The sequence below is a fragment of the Scyliorhinus torazame genome, chromosome 29 (assembly GCF_047496885.1).
Source record: "Scyliorhinus torazame isolate Kashiwa2021f chromosome 29, sScyTor2.1, whole genome shotgun sequence".
NCBI classification, from domain to species: Eukaryota; Metazoa; Chordata; class Chondrichthyes; order Carcharhiniformes; family Scyliorhinidae; genus Scyliorhinus; species Scyliorhinus torazame.
In genome coordinates, this window is record NC_092735.1 from 7,497,772 (window position 1) to 7,513,385 (window position 15,614).

General features: G+C 49.2%; 1 protein-coding gene across 1 annotated transcript in view; it reads right to left on the minus strand.

Annotated features, from left to right (window-relative positions):
• Nucleotides 1-15,614, minus strand: part of LOC140404120 (lethal(3)malignant brain tumor-like protein 2) — a 102,201-nt gene that overhangs the window by 32,419 nt on the left and 54,168 nt on the right. The window contains 1 exon segment of the mRNA XM_072492539.1: nt 10,788-10,935. Within this exon segment, the coding sequence (XP_072348640.1) occupies nt 10,788-10,935 (148 nt within the window).

Here is a 15,614-nt window from a genome sequence, read left to right on the forward strand (position 1 = left end):
GGGATTTGCCGGGTCCGTGACTGACACTCGGGAGGCCGACAAGCTGCAGCCACACATACAGATCACACGCCCCCATCCCAACCAACACGATGGCACTGGCTGTGCTGGAGCCCATACAGCTGGTGGGACGGCTGGGGCCAGAGGGCACCGGGGGGGGGGGGGGGGGGGGCACCCATACGGCCCGTGGCACTGAGTTCACATTCACAGTGGGCTGACAGCGGTGTGTGCAGATGTTTGGCTGCCTCGCCGGCGACGGCAATGGTGTTCCGTGCCCGTCCACCTCGACCCCACCGCCCACCAATGGCCACCCCCTGCTACTCCCCCCCCCCCCCCCCCCAGCCCTGCCAGAAGCCCCCCTGGACAGCGACAGAACTGTCAGCAAACTGTGCTGAAGTTGGACACTTTCCGTACCCCATCTGCCCCCCCGACCCCCAGCAGTTACGGCGCCTTTTTCACGATTTTTAAAAGCACGAGCGAATTCGCCGTAGGGATAGATTTCTTCGTGCTCGATAAAACACTGCTCGCAGGGGTGGAGGACACGGAGTACTCAGCAATTGTGGTCTCAGATCACGCACCACACTGGATAGACCTACGGGCAGACACGGGAATGTCCCAGCGCCCACAGTGGAGACTAGATACAGGGCTGTTAGTGGATGAGGAGATTGGTGAGCGAGTGAGAGAGGCCATTCGGGGGTACATAAAGATCAATGACACGGGAGAGACTGCAGCTGGGGTGGTCTGGGAGGCACTGAAAGCGGTCATTAGAGGGGAATGTATTTCGATTCGAGCCCACAGGGATAAAACTGAGCGGTCGGAGCTGGACAGGTTGGTAGGAGAAATCTTACAGGTGGACAGGAGGTAACCGGAGTCTCCAAATGAGGAGCTTCTGAAGGAGCGTCAGAGACTTCAAATGGAGTTTGGGCTCCTTTCCACAGGAAAGGCGGAGGGTCAGCTGAGGAGGGTAAAAGGGGCAACAAAAGCGAGCAGGATTCTGGGGCATCAGCTGAGAAAACAGGAGACAGCGAGAGAAATAGGGAAAATAAAGGATTTGAGGGGGAAGACGGTGACGTGCCCGGGGGCGGTGAATGAAGTTTTCCGGGAATTTTATAGCCAGCTATGCGAGTCGGAACCCCCGGATGGGGAGGTGGGCATGAATCAATTCCTGGGGAGGTTAGAGTTCCCGAAGGTAAATGAGGATCTGGTGGAGGCCCTGGGGGGCCCGATTGGGCTTGGGGAGGTAATAGATGGACTGGGGGCGATGCAATCGGGTAAAGCCCCGGGACCTGATGGGTTCCCAGTGGAATTTTATACAAATTTCTCTGGGTTACTGGGGCCGCTCCTGGTTCAGGCTTTCAACGAGTCCAAGGAACTGGGAGTACTCCCCCCAACGTTATCACAGGCATCAATTTCTCTCATCCTGAAGCGGGACAAGGATCCGGAGAGCTGGGATCGTACAGGCCAATCTCCCTCTTGAATGTAGATGCCAAATTATTGGCAAAGACCCTGGCCACTCGAATAGAGAATTGTGTCCCGGAGATAATTGGGGAGGATCAGACGGGATTTGTAAAGGGCAGGCACCTGACATCCAACATTAGACGGCTTCTTAATGTAATTATGATGCCAGCGGAGGGGCGCGAGGCTGAGGTGGTAGTTGCCATGGACGCGGTAGTTGCCATGGACGCGGAGAAGGCTTTCGACCAAGTGGAGTGGAAGTATCTATGGGATATTTTAGGCAGGTTTGGGTTTGGGCAGGGATTTGTGGAGTGGATCCGGCTACTGTACCAGGCCCCCGTGGCAAACGTAAGAACTAACCAAGTTTGGTCAGAATACTTTAGTCTTTGTCGGGGGACAAGGCAGGGATGCCCGCTCTCCCCATTACTATTTGCCATGGCCATAGAACCCTTAGCAATGGCTCTGAGAGCAGCGAATACCTGGAGGGGTATAGTGAGAGGGAGGATGGAGCACAGGGTTTCTCTCTATGCGGACGATTTGTTGCTTTATATCACGGACCCGGTGGGGGGGGGGGATGACCGAAATCATGGCGGTATTAGGAGAATTTGGGCGATTTTCAGGCTATAAGTTAAATATGGGAAAAAGCGAGATGTTCGTGATTCAGGCCCGGGGGCAGGAAAGGAGGCTGAAGGAGCTACCATTTAAAGTGGTTGGGAAGAGTTTTAGGTATCTGGGGATTCAAGTGGCCAAGGATTGGGGGCAGCTTCACAAGTTAAATTTGGGCAAAGCAGTGGATCAGATGAGACAGGATTTTTGTAGATGGGACATGCTCCCACTGACGCTGGCGGGGAGGGTTCAGACGGTGAAGGTGACGGTCCTTCCGAGACTGCTTTTCTTTTTCCGGTGTCTCCCGATTTTTGTCCCGAAGGCTTTTTTCAGAAGTATGAATGTGGCGATATCGAGGTTTATATGGACGGGTAAAACCCCAAGAGTAAAGAGGACACTCCTGGAACAGGCCCGCGGGGAAGGGGGATTGGCTCTCCCGAGCTTTAACTATTACTGGGCTGCCAACATATCGATGGTCAGGTAGTGGAGGAGGGGTCGGTCTGGGAGCGGAAGGAGGCAGCATCCTGCAAAGGTACGACTCTGGAGGCTTTACTGCCGGCGCCCCTGCCGTTCTCGCCGGCTCGGTACTCCACAAGTCCTGTGGTGGTGGCAACCCTGAGGGTGTGGGGGCAATAGAGGCAGCATATGAGACTGGAGGGGGCATCAGTGTGGTCACCGATTTGTGACAATCACCGGTTTGTCCCGGGGGGCTTGATGGGGGCTTTAAGGTATGGCAGCGGGCAGGGATTGAGAAGTTTGGGGATCTATTCATCCAGGAGGGCTCCCTGACCTTGGAGACATTAGAGGTGGTGTTTGATTTGCTGTGTGGGAACGGGTTTCGGTACCTTCAAGTGCAGGACTTTGTACGGAGACAGGTCCCAAGCTTTCCTCGCCTCCCCCCTGAGGGGACTACAGGATAAAGTGCTGTCCAAAACGGGTTGGAGGTGGGAAGGTTTCGGACATATACAGGGAATTGTCAGAGTGGGAAGGGTCCCTATCAGAGAGATGAAGAGGAAGTGGGAAGGGGAGCTGGAAACTGAACTGTGGGAAAAAGCCTTGAAAAGGGTTAATGCATCTTCGTCCTGTGCTAGACTTAGCTTGATTCAGTTCAAGAAAGTCCACAGGGCCCACATGACGTTAGCTGGGATGAGTACATAGAACATTACAGCGCAGTACAGGCCCTTCGGCCCTCGATGTTGCACCGACCTGTGAAACCACTCTAAAGCCCATCTACACTCTTCCCTTATCGTCCATATGTCTATCCAATGACCATTTGAATGTCCTTAGTGTTGGCGAGTCCACTACTGTTACAGGCAGGGCATTCCACGCCCTTGCTACTCTCTGAGTAGGTTGTTCGAGGAGGTGGAGGACAGATGTGGGCGGTGTGGGGGTAGCCCGGCCAACCATGTTCATATGTTTTGGGCATGTCCGAAACTGAGGGAATTCTGGCAGGGATTTGCAGATGTTGTGTTGGAAGTCCTGGAAGGTAGCATAACTCAGAGTCCAGAATCAGCAATATTTGGGGTGTCAGAAGATCCGGGGGCAAAGGGGGGGGGGGGGGGGGGGGGGAGTCTGATATTCTGGCCTTCCCTCCCCGGTGGCCCGGAGACGGATCTTGCTGAGATGGGGGGACTCGGAGCCCCCTGAAATCAGGAGTGTGGGTCAGCGATATAGAGTTTCTCAGTCTGGAGAAAATCAAGTTCGCTCCAGGAGGATCAATACAGGGATTCGCCCGGAGTTGGCAGCCGTTCATCGATTTCTTTAACAAAAACTGAACGTCAGCGTAAGGGGGGGAAAGGGAAAATAGGAGGCATGGTAATGTTAAATAAGGACAGGGAATTTAGTACAAGGGTAATTGGGGATAGGGTGGGAGAAGTGGGGTACGTGGTTTATTGTTTGTTATTTTAGGGGGTATTCTGTGCGTCGACCCACGCGGTTGTTTTAGAAATGTCAATATGTTAAATTGTGAAAACTACAAATGCTTCAATAAAACATTTTCTAAAAAAAAAATAAGAGGGCAGCACGGTGGCACAGTGGTTAGCCCTGCTGCCTCACGGCGCCGAGGACCCAGGTTTGATCCCGGCTCTGGGTCACTGTCCGTGTGGAGCTTGCACATTCTCCCCGTGTTTGCGTGGGTTTCACCCCCATAACCAAAAATGATGTGCAGGGTAGGTGGATTGGTCACGTTAAATTGTCCCTTAATTGGAAGAAATGAATTGGGTACTCTAAATTTATAAAATAATAATAATCAATAACTTTTAGAACAATTCCTATTTGTATCTGCTCATTTTTGAGACCCTTTTCCCCAGACGGTGGTGACAGTCTGGAACGCGCTGCCTGGGAGGGGGGTAGAGGCGGGTCGCCTCACATCCTTTAAAAAGTACCCAGATAAGCTCTTGGCACGTCCCAACATTCCAGGCTGTGGGCCAAGTGCTGGCCAATGGGATTAGGTCGGCAGGTCAGGGGTTTTTCATGTGTCGGCGCTGACTCGATGGGCAGAAGGGCCTCTTCTGTGTTGTATTATTCTGTGATTCTGGCTCCCAAATCTCTCCGGACTGCCACTGTTCTTAGTTTTTCACCGTTTACAAAATTCTCAAATCTATCCTTTTTTGCTCCAAACTGGATGACATCATTACAACGCTCGCTCAGTCACTTAATCGATCAATGTCTCTTTGCCGTTTTACTCTAATCAACCTTATTTACCACACTACCAATGACAAATTTGGATATCTTGCCCTCGATTCATTAATATCATCTTCTTTTCCTTCTTCTTAGCCAGTCCCTTTGAGAGTTCCCTCTGGTCCGACGGGTTTGGACTTGGCTTGGAGGTCCAAAGTACCATCTGTAAACTCTGCCACATGTGGGGCAGATGGTGCTCGAAGGGTTGAGCAGATGGAGGTGTTTAGAGGTTTGTGTGTTTCTTCCGATCTCTGCGTGCTCCTGTTGCCGGTTCTCTGTGTTCAGTGCCTTGCCAAATGCACATTAGTTCAGAAATTAATAAGAGGTAGGAGCATAATTAGGCCATTCGGCCCATCGAGTCTGCTCCGCCATTCTATCATGGCGGATGTCAGCCTGGCCTGCCCGTTCTCCATAACCCTTCAACCAGTTACCAATTAAAAATCTGTCTATTTCCTCCTTAAACTTACTCACTGTCCCAGCATCCACCGCACTCTGGGGGAGCGAATTCCACAGATTCACAACCCTTTGGGAGAAGTAGTTTCGCCTCAAATCTGTTTTAAATTTGCTCCCTCTTACACGAAGATTATGATCTCTTGTTCTAGAATGCCCCACAAGAGGAAACATCAGCTCCACGTCTATTTGTCCATACCCTATAGCATCATGCACAAGGGGCTGTTTAGCACAGGGCTAAATCGCTGGCTTTGAAAGCAGACCAAGGCAGGCCAGCAGCACGGTTCAATTCCTGTACCAGCCTCCCCGAACAGGCGCCGGAATGTGGCGACTAGGGGCTTTTCACAGTAACTTCATTTGAAGCCTACTTGTGACAATAAGCGATTTTCATTTCATTTCATTTCTTGATTAGATCTCCCCTCATTCTTCTAAACTCTAGAGAGTATCGGCCTAAACTGTTCAATCTCTCCTCATACGACAAACCCTCATCTCTGGAATCAATCTAGTGACCCTCCTCTGAACTGCCTCCAATGTCACTACATCTTTCCTCAAATAAGGGGACCAAAACTGTGCCCAGTACTCCAGGTGCGGTCTTACCAATAGTATAGTTGCTTACCTTTATACTCAATTCCTTTAGCTATAAATGCCAACATTCCATTCGCTTTCTTTATTATCTGCTGTACCTGCATGCTCGATTTCTGTGACTCATGCACGAGGACCCCCAGATCCCTCTGCAACAGGGCACCCCAAAGTCTCTCCATTTTGGTCTCTCCACCTTCTCCATTTTGGTCAGTCACAAGCCAGAGGTTCCCAGGAGGGAATGTTTGACCTCCGCAGGGATTATTTGAAGACACCCCTAAAGCGGTTCCACTGTCCTCCTGAGAGACTCCTGCCGCAAAGGGCTTCCGATTGGAGCTGTTCCTTCGGAATCTGGTGTCAGATATATGGATGACATGTCCCACCCAGTGAAGTTGGGTTTTGAGTGATTCGCACCTCGATGCGGAGCATGTTGGCTTGGGAGAAGATATTCGGGTGAATATTTGAGGACCCAGCACAGGCCCTTATGAACGCCACTAGTCACATTCGTCCAATTTTTGTATATGCTCATAACCATCCTAACTTCTACCCTCTAACCAGGTTAATAATGTTTCTTCAATTCCATGAGGTTTAATATCAGCTGACAGTCTCTCATGTGGAACCTTATCAAATGGCTTCTGGAAGTCGATATAAATTACATCCATAGACTGTCTATTACTTTAGTGACATCCGGAAAAAAATCCGTTGGGTTTGTTAAGCTGATGCATCGCTTAGAAATTCATGTCGATTCGCCCTAACTTTCTCTCAGCATTCAAGTCATTTTGTCCTTAATTTTAGATTCTGGTAACAACCCCACTACATATCGACAGATTCATCATTTCATTGTATCTTTCCTGCAACTATCTTAAATAACGTGGAGCTACATTTTACAATCTGGAAACAAATTCCTTTCAAGAGATGTTGACAGCTATAGCATCTAACTGGGGAGGGCACGGTAGCACGGTGTTTAGCACTATGGTTTGACAGCACCAGGGTCCCAGGTTCGATTCCCGGCTTGGGTCACAGTCTGCGTGGAGTTTGCACGTTCTCCCAGTGTCGGCGGGGTTTCCTCCGGGTGCTCCGGTTTCCTCCCACAAGTCCAGAAAGACGTGCTTGTTAGGTGAATTGGACATTCTGAATTCTCCCTCTGTGTACCTGAACAGGCGCCGGAGTGTGGCGACTAGGGGCTTTTCACAGTAATTTCATTGCAGTGTTAATGTAAGCTTACTTGTGACAATAAAGATTATAAAAAGTAACTTTAGTAGCAATAGTGAAGTAAAAGGAATGGTAATAATTAGCCTGTTCTATGCCGGTTGATGGAAGACCAAGTTTAACCTCACTATTCTCAGTACACAACAGGTCACTGCTGATACGCACCACATTCAGCTGAAATAAAAGGGAAGGCTGAATAATTCAAGGCTCAAAACACAAGAATGATCTGACAAACTGTCCTGGACCGGCTCTCCAATCTGTGCTGATTTTAAGCAGAGGATAGGGGAGATATTTCCACAAACATTCAAACCCTCCACCACCGACAAACAGTGGCAGCCGTGTGTACCATCTACAAGATGCACTGCAGGAAATCACCAAGGTTCCTTAGACAGCGCCTTCCAAACTCTCGACCTCTACCATCTAGAAGGACAAGAGCAGCAGGTACCTGGGAACCCCACCACCTGGAGGTTCCCCTCCAACTCAGTCGCCATCCTGACGTGGAAATATATCGGCCGTTCCTTCACTGTCGCTGGGTCCAAATCCTGGAGCTCCCTCCCCAACAGCACTGTGGGTGTACCTACACCTGAAGTACTGCAGCGGTTCAAGAGTCAACTCACCACCACCTTCTGAACGAGGGATGGGCAATGAATGCTGGCCTAACCAGCGACACCCACATCCCATAAACACATTTTTTAAAGATACTGAAGCCTACCGACGCACACAGAGTTAATGGACATTAATTGAATTAAATTCTACCAGTTGCAGCGGTGGGATTTGAACCCGTGTCTCTGGGTGACCAGCCACCATGAACCTCTGCAGTCCCCGATGTGTAGGTACACCCACTGTGCTGTTAGGGAAGGAGTTCCAGGGTTTTAGAACATAGAACAGTACAGCACAGAACAGGCCCTTCGGCCCTCGATGTTGTGCCTAGCTTTGTCCAAAACCAAGATCAAGCTATCGCACTCCCTGTCATTCTGGTGTGCTCCATGTGCCTATCCAATAACCGCTTGAAAGTTCCTAAAGTGTCCGACTCCACTATCACAGCAGGCAGTCCATTCCACACCCTCACCACCCTCTGAGTAAAGAACCTACCTCGGACATCCCTCCTATATCTCCCACCCTGAACCTTATAGTTATGCCCCCTTGTCACAGCTACATCCACCCGAGGAAATAGTCTCTGAACGTCCACTCTATCTATCCCCCTCATTATCTTATAAACCTCTATTAAGTCGCCGCTCATCCTCCTCCGCTCCAAAGAGAAAAGCCCTAGCTCCCTCAACCTTTCCTCATAAGACCTATCCTGCAAACCAAGCAGCATCCTGGTAAATCTCCTTTGCACCCTTTCCAATGCTTCCACATCCTTCCTATAATGAGGTGACCAGAACTGCACACAATACTCCAAATGTGGTCTCACCAGGGTCATGTATAGTTGCAGCATAACCCCATGGCTCTTCAACTCAAGCCCCCTGTTAATAAACGCTAATACACTATAAGCCTCCTTCACGCTCTATCCACTTGAGTGGCAACCTTCAGAGATCTGTGGACATGAACCCCAAGATCTCGCTGTTCCTCCACATTCCTCAGAACCCTGCCGTTGACCCTGTAATCCGCATTCAAATTTTTTCTACCAAAATGAATCACCTCACACTTATCAGGGTTAAACTCCATCTGCCATTTTTCGGCCCAGCTCTGCATCCTATCAATGTCTCTTTGCAGCCTACAACAGCCCTCCACCTCATCCACTACTCCACCAATCTTGGTGTCATCAGCAAATTTACTGACCCACCCTTCAGCCCCCTCCTCCAAGTCACTGATATAAATCACAAATAGCAGAGGACCCAGCACTGATCCCTGTGGTACACCGCTGGTAACTGGTCTCCAGTCTGAAAATTTTCCATCCACCACCACCCTCTGTCTTCCATGTGATAGCCAGTTACTTATCCAATTGGCCAAATTTCCCTCTATCCCACACCTCCTTACTTTCTTCATGAGCCAACCATGGGGAACCTTAGCAAACACCTTTCTAAAATCCATGTATACGACATCAACTGCTCTACCTTCATCGACACACTTAGTTACAGCCTCAAAGAATTCAATCAAATTTGTGAGGCAAGACTTACCCTTCACGAATCTGTGTTGACTATCCCGGATTAAGCTGCATCTTTCCAAATGTTCATAAATCCTATCCTTCCGGATCTTTTCCATTAACTTACCGACCACCGAAGTAAGACTAACTGGCCTATAATTACCAGGGTCATTCCTATTCCCTTTCTTGAACAGAGGAACAACATTTGCCACTCTCCAATCCTCTGGCACTATCCCCGTGGACAGCGAGGACCCAAAGATCAAAGCCAAAGGCTCTGCAATCTCATCCCTTGCCTCTCAAAGAATCCTTGGATATATCCCATCTGGCCCAGGGGACTTGTCGACCCTCAGGTTTTTCAAAATTGCTAATAGATCCTTCCTCAGAACATCTACCTCATCCAGCCTACCCGCCTGTATCACACTCATCCTCAAAAACATGGCCCCTCTCCTTGGTGTACACTGAAGAAAAGTATTTCTTCGGACTCCATGCACAAGTTCCCACCACTGTCCTTGACCGGCCCTACCCTCACCCTGGTCATTCTTTTATTTCTCACATAAGAGTAAAAAGCCTTGGGGTTTTCCTTGATCCGAGGACTTCTCATGCCCCCTCCTAGCTCTCCTAAGCCTTTTTTTTTTAGCTCATACCTTGCTACCTTGTAACCCTCAAGCGACCCAACTGAACCTTGTTTTCTCATCCTTACATACTCTTCCTTTTTCCTCTTGACAAGACATTCAACCTCTTTTGTGAACCATGGTTCCCTCTCACGGCCACTTCCTCCCTGCCTGACAGGGACATGCTTATCAAGGACACGCAGTATTTGTTCCTTGAACAAGCTCCACTTTTCATTTGTGCCTTTCTCTGACAGTTTCTGTTCCCATCTTATGCTCCCTAATTATTGCCTAATCACATCATAATTACCCCTCCCCCAATTATAAACCTTCCCCTGCCGTATGGCCCTATCCCTCTCCATTGCAATAGTGAAAGACACCCAATTGTGGTCACTATCTCCAAAGTGCTCTCCCACAAACAAATCTAACACTTGGCCCGGTTCATTATCCAGTACCAAATCCAATGTGTGTTTTGACCCAGTGACAGTGACGGCCGATATATTTCCAAGTCAGGGTGGTGAGTGACTTGGAGGGGAACCTCCAGGTGGTGGGGTTCCCGGGTATCCTTCTAGATGGTTGTAGGTTTGGAAGGTTCTGTCTAAGGAACCTTGGTGAGTTACTGCAGTGCATCTTGTAGATGGTACACACGGCTGTCACTGTGCGTCGGTGGTGGAGGGTTTGAATGTTTGTGGATAGGGTGCCAATCAAGCGGGGAGTCATGGAAGTCTACAGCACAGTAAAGTCCCTTCGGCCCATCGCGTCTGCGCCAGTCAAAAACTACCAATCAAGATTTTGAATCCCAATTTCCAGTACTCGGCCCATACCCTTGCACGTGCACACCTTGACGCAATGTTCAGATCAACTTGAGTGAGACAGCAGAGGAGGACTGGCATCAATGGTATTGTGCCCCGGCCAACATCCTTCCAGGAGAGGCGAGAGTGTTGGTGGAAGAGGAAGAAAAGGCGGGAAAATATAAACAAAATAAAAGCCAACCAAATTCAGTCAACTCACCCGTCCCTCTTGGGAGCTGTTTCCAGGGTTGGTACCCAGGGTTTGTTGTGCGCTTGTCCTTGGTTACATCTTAAATCAAAGCAGTTTCAGTTCTGCTGGTGACTTACCTCGAGGAGGTGTCAGTTCGATGTCGTTCTTCTGACAGAATCCCACAGGAAAGATGCAGCAGGAGGAAGCGTGGTAACAGAACCAATCAGTGCCGTCGGCTGCTTCACATCCATCGATGCCAATCATCAGGTATCCATCCAACAACACCTGTCCTTCCACAGGGGACAAAAACAATCCGTCACCCCTGCTGCTTCTTGCGCAACACTTGATGTCCGTCTCAGATGACATGATCAGTGTGTGGCGTTACGGGGATAAGGCGGGGAAGTGGGCCTGGTTAGGGTGCTCTTTCGGAAGGTCGGTGCAGCAACAATGGGCCGAATGGCCCCCTTCTGCACTGCAGGGATTTGATGGAAAAATAAACAACAGAAAGAGCTGGAATTCCAAGCTGAAGCATGGAGCAGACATTCTAAAGCACTGTGAATAAAACTAGTGTCATCTGTGCATAGCCCTGAGATGTAAAATGGACAACAAAATGTAATTCTTGCATTCAGACTGGAGGGAAAGTGTAACAGTGGATGTTCCCCAGGGGTAGGCGGTGAGATCATTATTTAAAGATTTATGTTAATGACCTGCATTTGGGTACACATAATTCCACATTTTGCAGATGATACAAAACTCAGGAATATAGTAAACAGTGCAGAGGACAGTAATAGACATCAGGGGACATGGGCAGAGATACTGCCGGGGTTTAATACAGAGAAACAATTTACTTTAGTAGGAGGAACGAGGAGAGATAATGTCAATTTATCACCATCCTGGGGGTTACCATTGATCAGAAGCTGAACTGGACTAGTTATATTAATACTGTGGCTACCAGGGCAGGTCAGAGGCTGGAATCCTACGGAGAGTGACTCACCTCCTGACTCCCCAAAGCCTGTCCACCATCTACAAGGCACAAGTCAGGAGTGTGGTGGAATACTCTCCACTTACCTGGATGAGTGCAACTCCAACAACACTCAAGATGCTCGACACCATCCAGGACAAAGCAGCCCCGCTTGACTGGCACCCCATCCATAAACATTCACCCCCTCCACCACCGACGCACAGTGGCAGCCGTGTGTACCATCGACAAGATGCACTGCAGTAACTCACCAAGGTTCCTCAGACAGCACCTTCCAAACCCACGATATTTACCATCTAGAAGGACAAACGCAGCAGATACCCAGGAACCCCACCACCTGGAGGATCCCCTCCAAGTCACTCACCACCCTGACTTGGAAATATATCAGCCGTCACTGTCACTGTATATTCACTGTCACTGGGTCAAAACCCTGGAACTCCCTCCCTAACAGCAGTGGGTGTACCTATACGTCGGGGACTGCGGAGGTTCATGGTGGCTGGTCACCCAGAGTCACGGGTTCAAATCCCACCACTGCAACTGGTAGAATTTAATTCAATTAATAAATATGAAATATAAAGTGCCTCCGGGACAACCATCATCAGTTGTGGTTAAAACGTGCCCCGCCAGGAACGGAAATCTGCCATTCTTTCCCCCATGTCTCCAGACCCACAGCAACGTGGTTAGATCATAACGTAGGAGCAGAATTAGGCCATTCGGCCCATTGAGTCTGCTCTGCCATTCAATCATGGCTGATATGTTTCTCATCCCCATTCTCCTGCCTTCTCCCCATAACCCCCGATCCCCTTATTAATCAAGAACCTATCTATCTCTGTCTTAAAGACACTCAGTGATTTGGCCTCCACAGCCTTCTGCGGCAAAGAGTTCCACAGATTCACCACCCTCTGGCTGAAGAAATTCCTCCTCGTCTCTGTTTTAAAGGATCGTACCTTCAGTCTGAGGCTGTGCCCTCTGGTTGTAGTTTTTCCTACAAGTGGAAACATCTTCGCCACGTCCACTCTATCCAGGCCTCGCAGTATCCTGTAAGTTTCAATAAGACCCCCCCGCCCCCGTCATCCTTCTAAACTCCATCGAGTACAGACCCAGAGTCCTCAACCGTTCCTCATACGACAAGCTCTTCATTCCAGGGATCATTCTTGTGAACCTCCTCTGGACCCTTTCCAAGGCCAGCACATCCTTCCTTAGATACAGGGCCCAGAACTGCTCACAATACTCCAAATGGGGTCTGACCAGAGCCTTATACAGCCTCAGAAGTACATCCCTGCTCTTGTACTCTAGCCCTCTCGACATGAATGCTAACATCGCACTTGCCCATTGCATTTGCCTTCCTAACTGCTGGCTGAACCTGCAGAGAATCTAGAAGTCCCTTTGTGCTTCTGATTTCCAAAGCATCTCCCCATTTAGAAAATAGTCAATGCCTCCATTCCTCCTACCAAAGTCTCCTACCGGGATTCTCCACCGGCAGGAGTCTCCGTTATGCTGGTGCCCGAGGGTTTCCCGACGGCGTGGGGCTGCCCCACAATGGGAAACCCCATTGACCGGCTGGCGAAACAGAGAACCCCGCCGGTCGATCGCGGCCGAAATGAGGCGGGGAGGAGAATCCCGGCCTACACTTTTCCACATGGTGTTCCATCTGACAATTCTTTGCCCACTCTCCGAGCCGATCCAAGCTCTTCTGCAGCCCGCCTGCTTCCTCAATACTACCTGTCCCTCTACAGATCTTTGTATCATCTGCAAACTTCGCAACAGTGCCTTCAGTTCCTTCTTCCAGATCGTCAATGTATATTGCGAAAAGTTGTGGTCCCAGCACAGACCCCCGAGGCACACCACTAGGCTGCCATCCTGAAAAAGACCCCTTTATCCCCACTCTCTGCCTTCTGCCAGTCAGCCAATCCTCTATCCATGCCAGTACCTTTCCCCCAATACCACGGACTCTTATTTGACTCTTAACAGCACTCAGCAATGGTCGAGCAAGCCACTCAATCCAAGGACAGTTAAGGATGGGCAGCGAATGCTGATCTTGCCAGTGCCGACCACATCCCATGAAGGAGTATTTTTTTTTTTTTAAAACCTGCATTTGTGTAGCGCCTCTGATGTAGTAGAAGTACCCCAATTATCAGACAAAATTCACCAGCTTTGACCCCTCCCAAACCCAGGAGGGCGGAACCCAATGGTGTAGTCTGTTCTGCGATCGCAGAGAACTGCTGCCTCAGTGCGGATTGAGGATCAAACTCGGAGTAATCTGTGCTGAATTCACTTTTCCGACATTGGGCAAAGGGCAAATTTTGAGCCACTCGTTTCCTCAACACAGATTTATTCACAAAGCCATAGAGCACTGGCTCACAAACTCCCCTCACCCCCAGCCCGGACCCCTGTGTAAACCAGCTTTTAAACAATTTAAAAATAATTCCCTAACCTGTCGCCAGTGAGTAACATTTTACAAACTAAAGCATTAAGGATGCTTCCTCTTGTCAGACATCCTAGAACGAGAGGTCATAGCCTCAGGATAAGAGGTAGCAAATTTAAAACAGATTTGAGGAGAAACTACTTTTCCCAATGGGCTGTGAATCTGTGGAATTCGCTCCCCCAGAGTGCGGTGGATGCTGAGACAGCGAGTAAATTCAAGGAATTAGACAGATTTTTATTTTTAATTTAGTGTACCAATTCATTTTTTCCCATTAAGGGGCAATTTAGCGTGGCCAATCCACCTACCCTGCACATCTTTGGGTTGTGGGGGCAAAACCCACGCAGACACGGGGAGAATGTGCAAACTCCACACGGACAGTGGCCCAGAGCCGGGATCGAACCTGGGACCTCGGTGCCGTGAGGCAACAGGGCTAACCCACTGCGCCACCGTGCTGCCCACCGGATTTAGACAGATTTTTATTTGGTAATTGTAATGATATGTGCACTTCCAGTGTAGTAAAAGGGTTAACATCTGAAACTATGTGTAAATCAAACACTAGGTGGCGTCACTAATTCATTGGGGCTGGTTTAGCATAGTGAATATTGGAGGAGGCAAGAGGGGAAATTGCTGAGGCCTTGACAGAAATCTTTGGATCCTCATTGTCTTCAGGTGATGTCCCGGAGGACTGGAGAATAGCCAATGTTGTTCCTTTGTTTAAGAAGTGTAGCAAGGATAATCCAGGGAACTACAGGCCGGTGAGCCTTACGTCAGTGGTTGGGAAATTACTGGAGAGAATTCTTCGAGACAGGATGTACTCCCATTTGGAAGCAAATGGACGTATTAGTGAGAGGCAGCATGGTTTTGTGAAGGGGAGGTCGTGTCTCACTAACTTGATAGAGTTTTTCGAGGAGGTCACAAAGATGATTGATGCAGGTAGGGCAGTGGATGTTGTCTATATGGACTTCAGTAAGGCCTTTGACAAGGTCCCTCATGGTAGACTAGTACAAAAGGTGAAGTCACACGGGATCAGGGGTGAGCTGGCAAGGTGGATACAGAACTGGCTAGGTCAAAGAAGGCAGAGAGTAGCAATGGAAGGGTGCTTTTCTGATTGGAGGGCTGTGACTAGTGGTGTTTTTCCGCAGGGATCAGTGCTGGGACCTTTGCTGTTTGTAGTATATATAAATGATTTGGAAGAAAATGTAACTGGTCTGATTAGTAAGTTTGCAGACGACACAAAGGTTGGTGGAATTGCGGATAGCGATGAGGATTGTCAGAGGATACAGCAGGATTTAGATTGTTTGGAGACTTGGGCGGCGAGATGGCAGATGGAGTTTAATTCGGACAAATGTGAGGTGATGCATTTTGGAAGGTCTAATACAGGTAGGGAATATACAGTGAATGGTAGAACCCTCAAGAGTATGACAGTCAGAGAGATCTTGGTGTACAGGTCCACAGGTCACTGAAAGGGGCAACACAGGTGGAGAAGGTAGTCAAGAAGGCATAGGGCATGCTTGTCTTCATTGGCCAGAGCATGGAGTATAAAAATTGGCAAGTCATGTT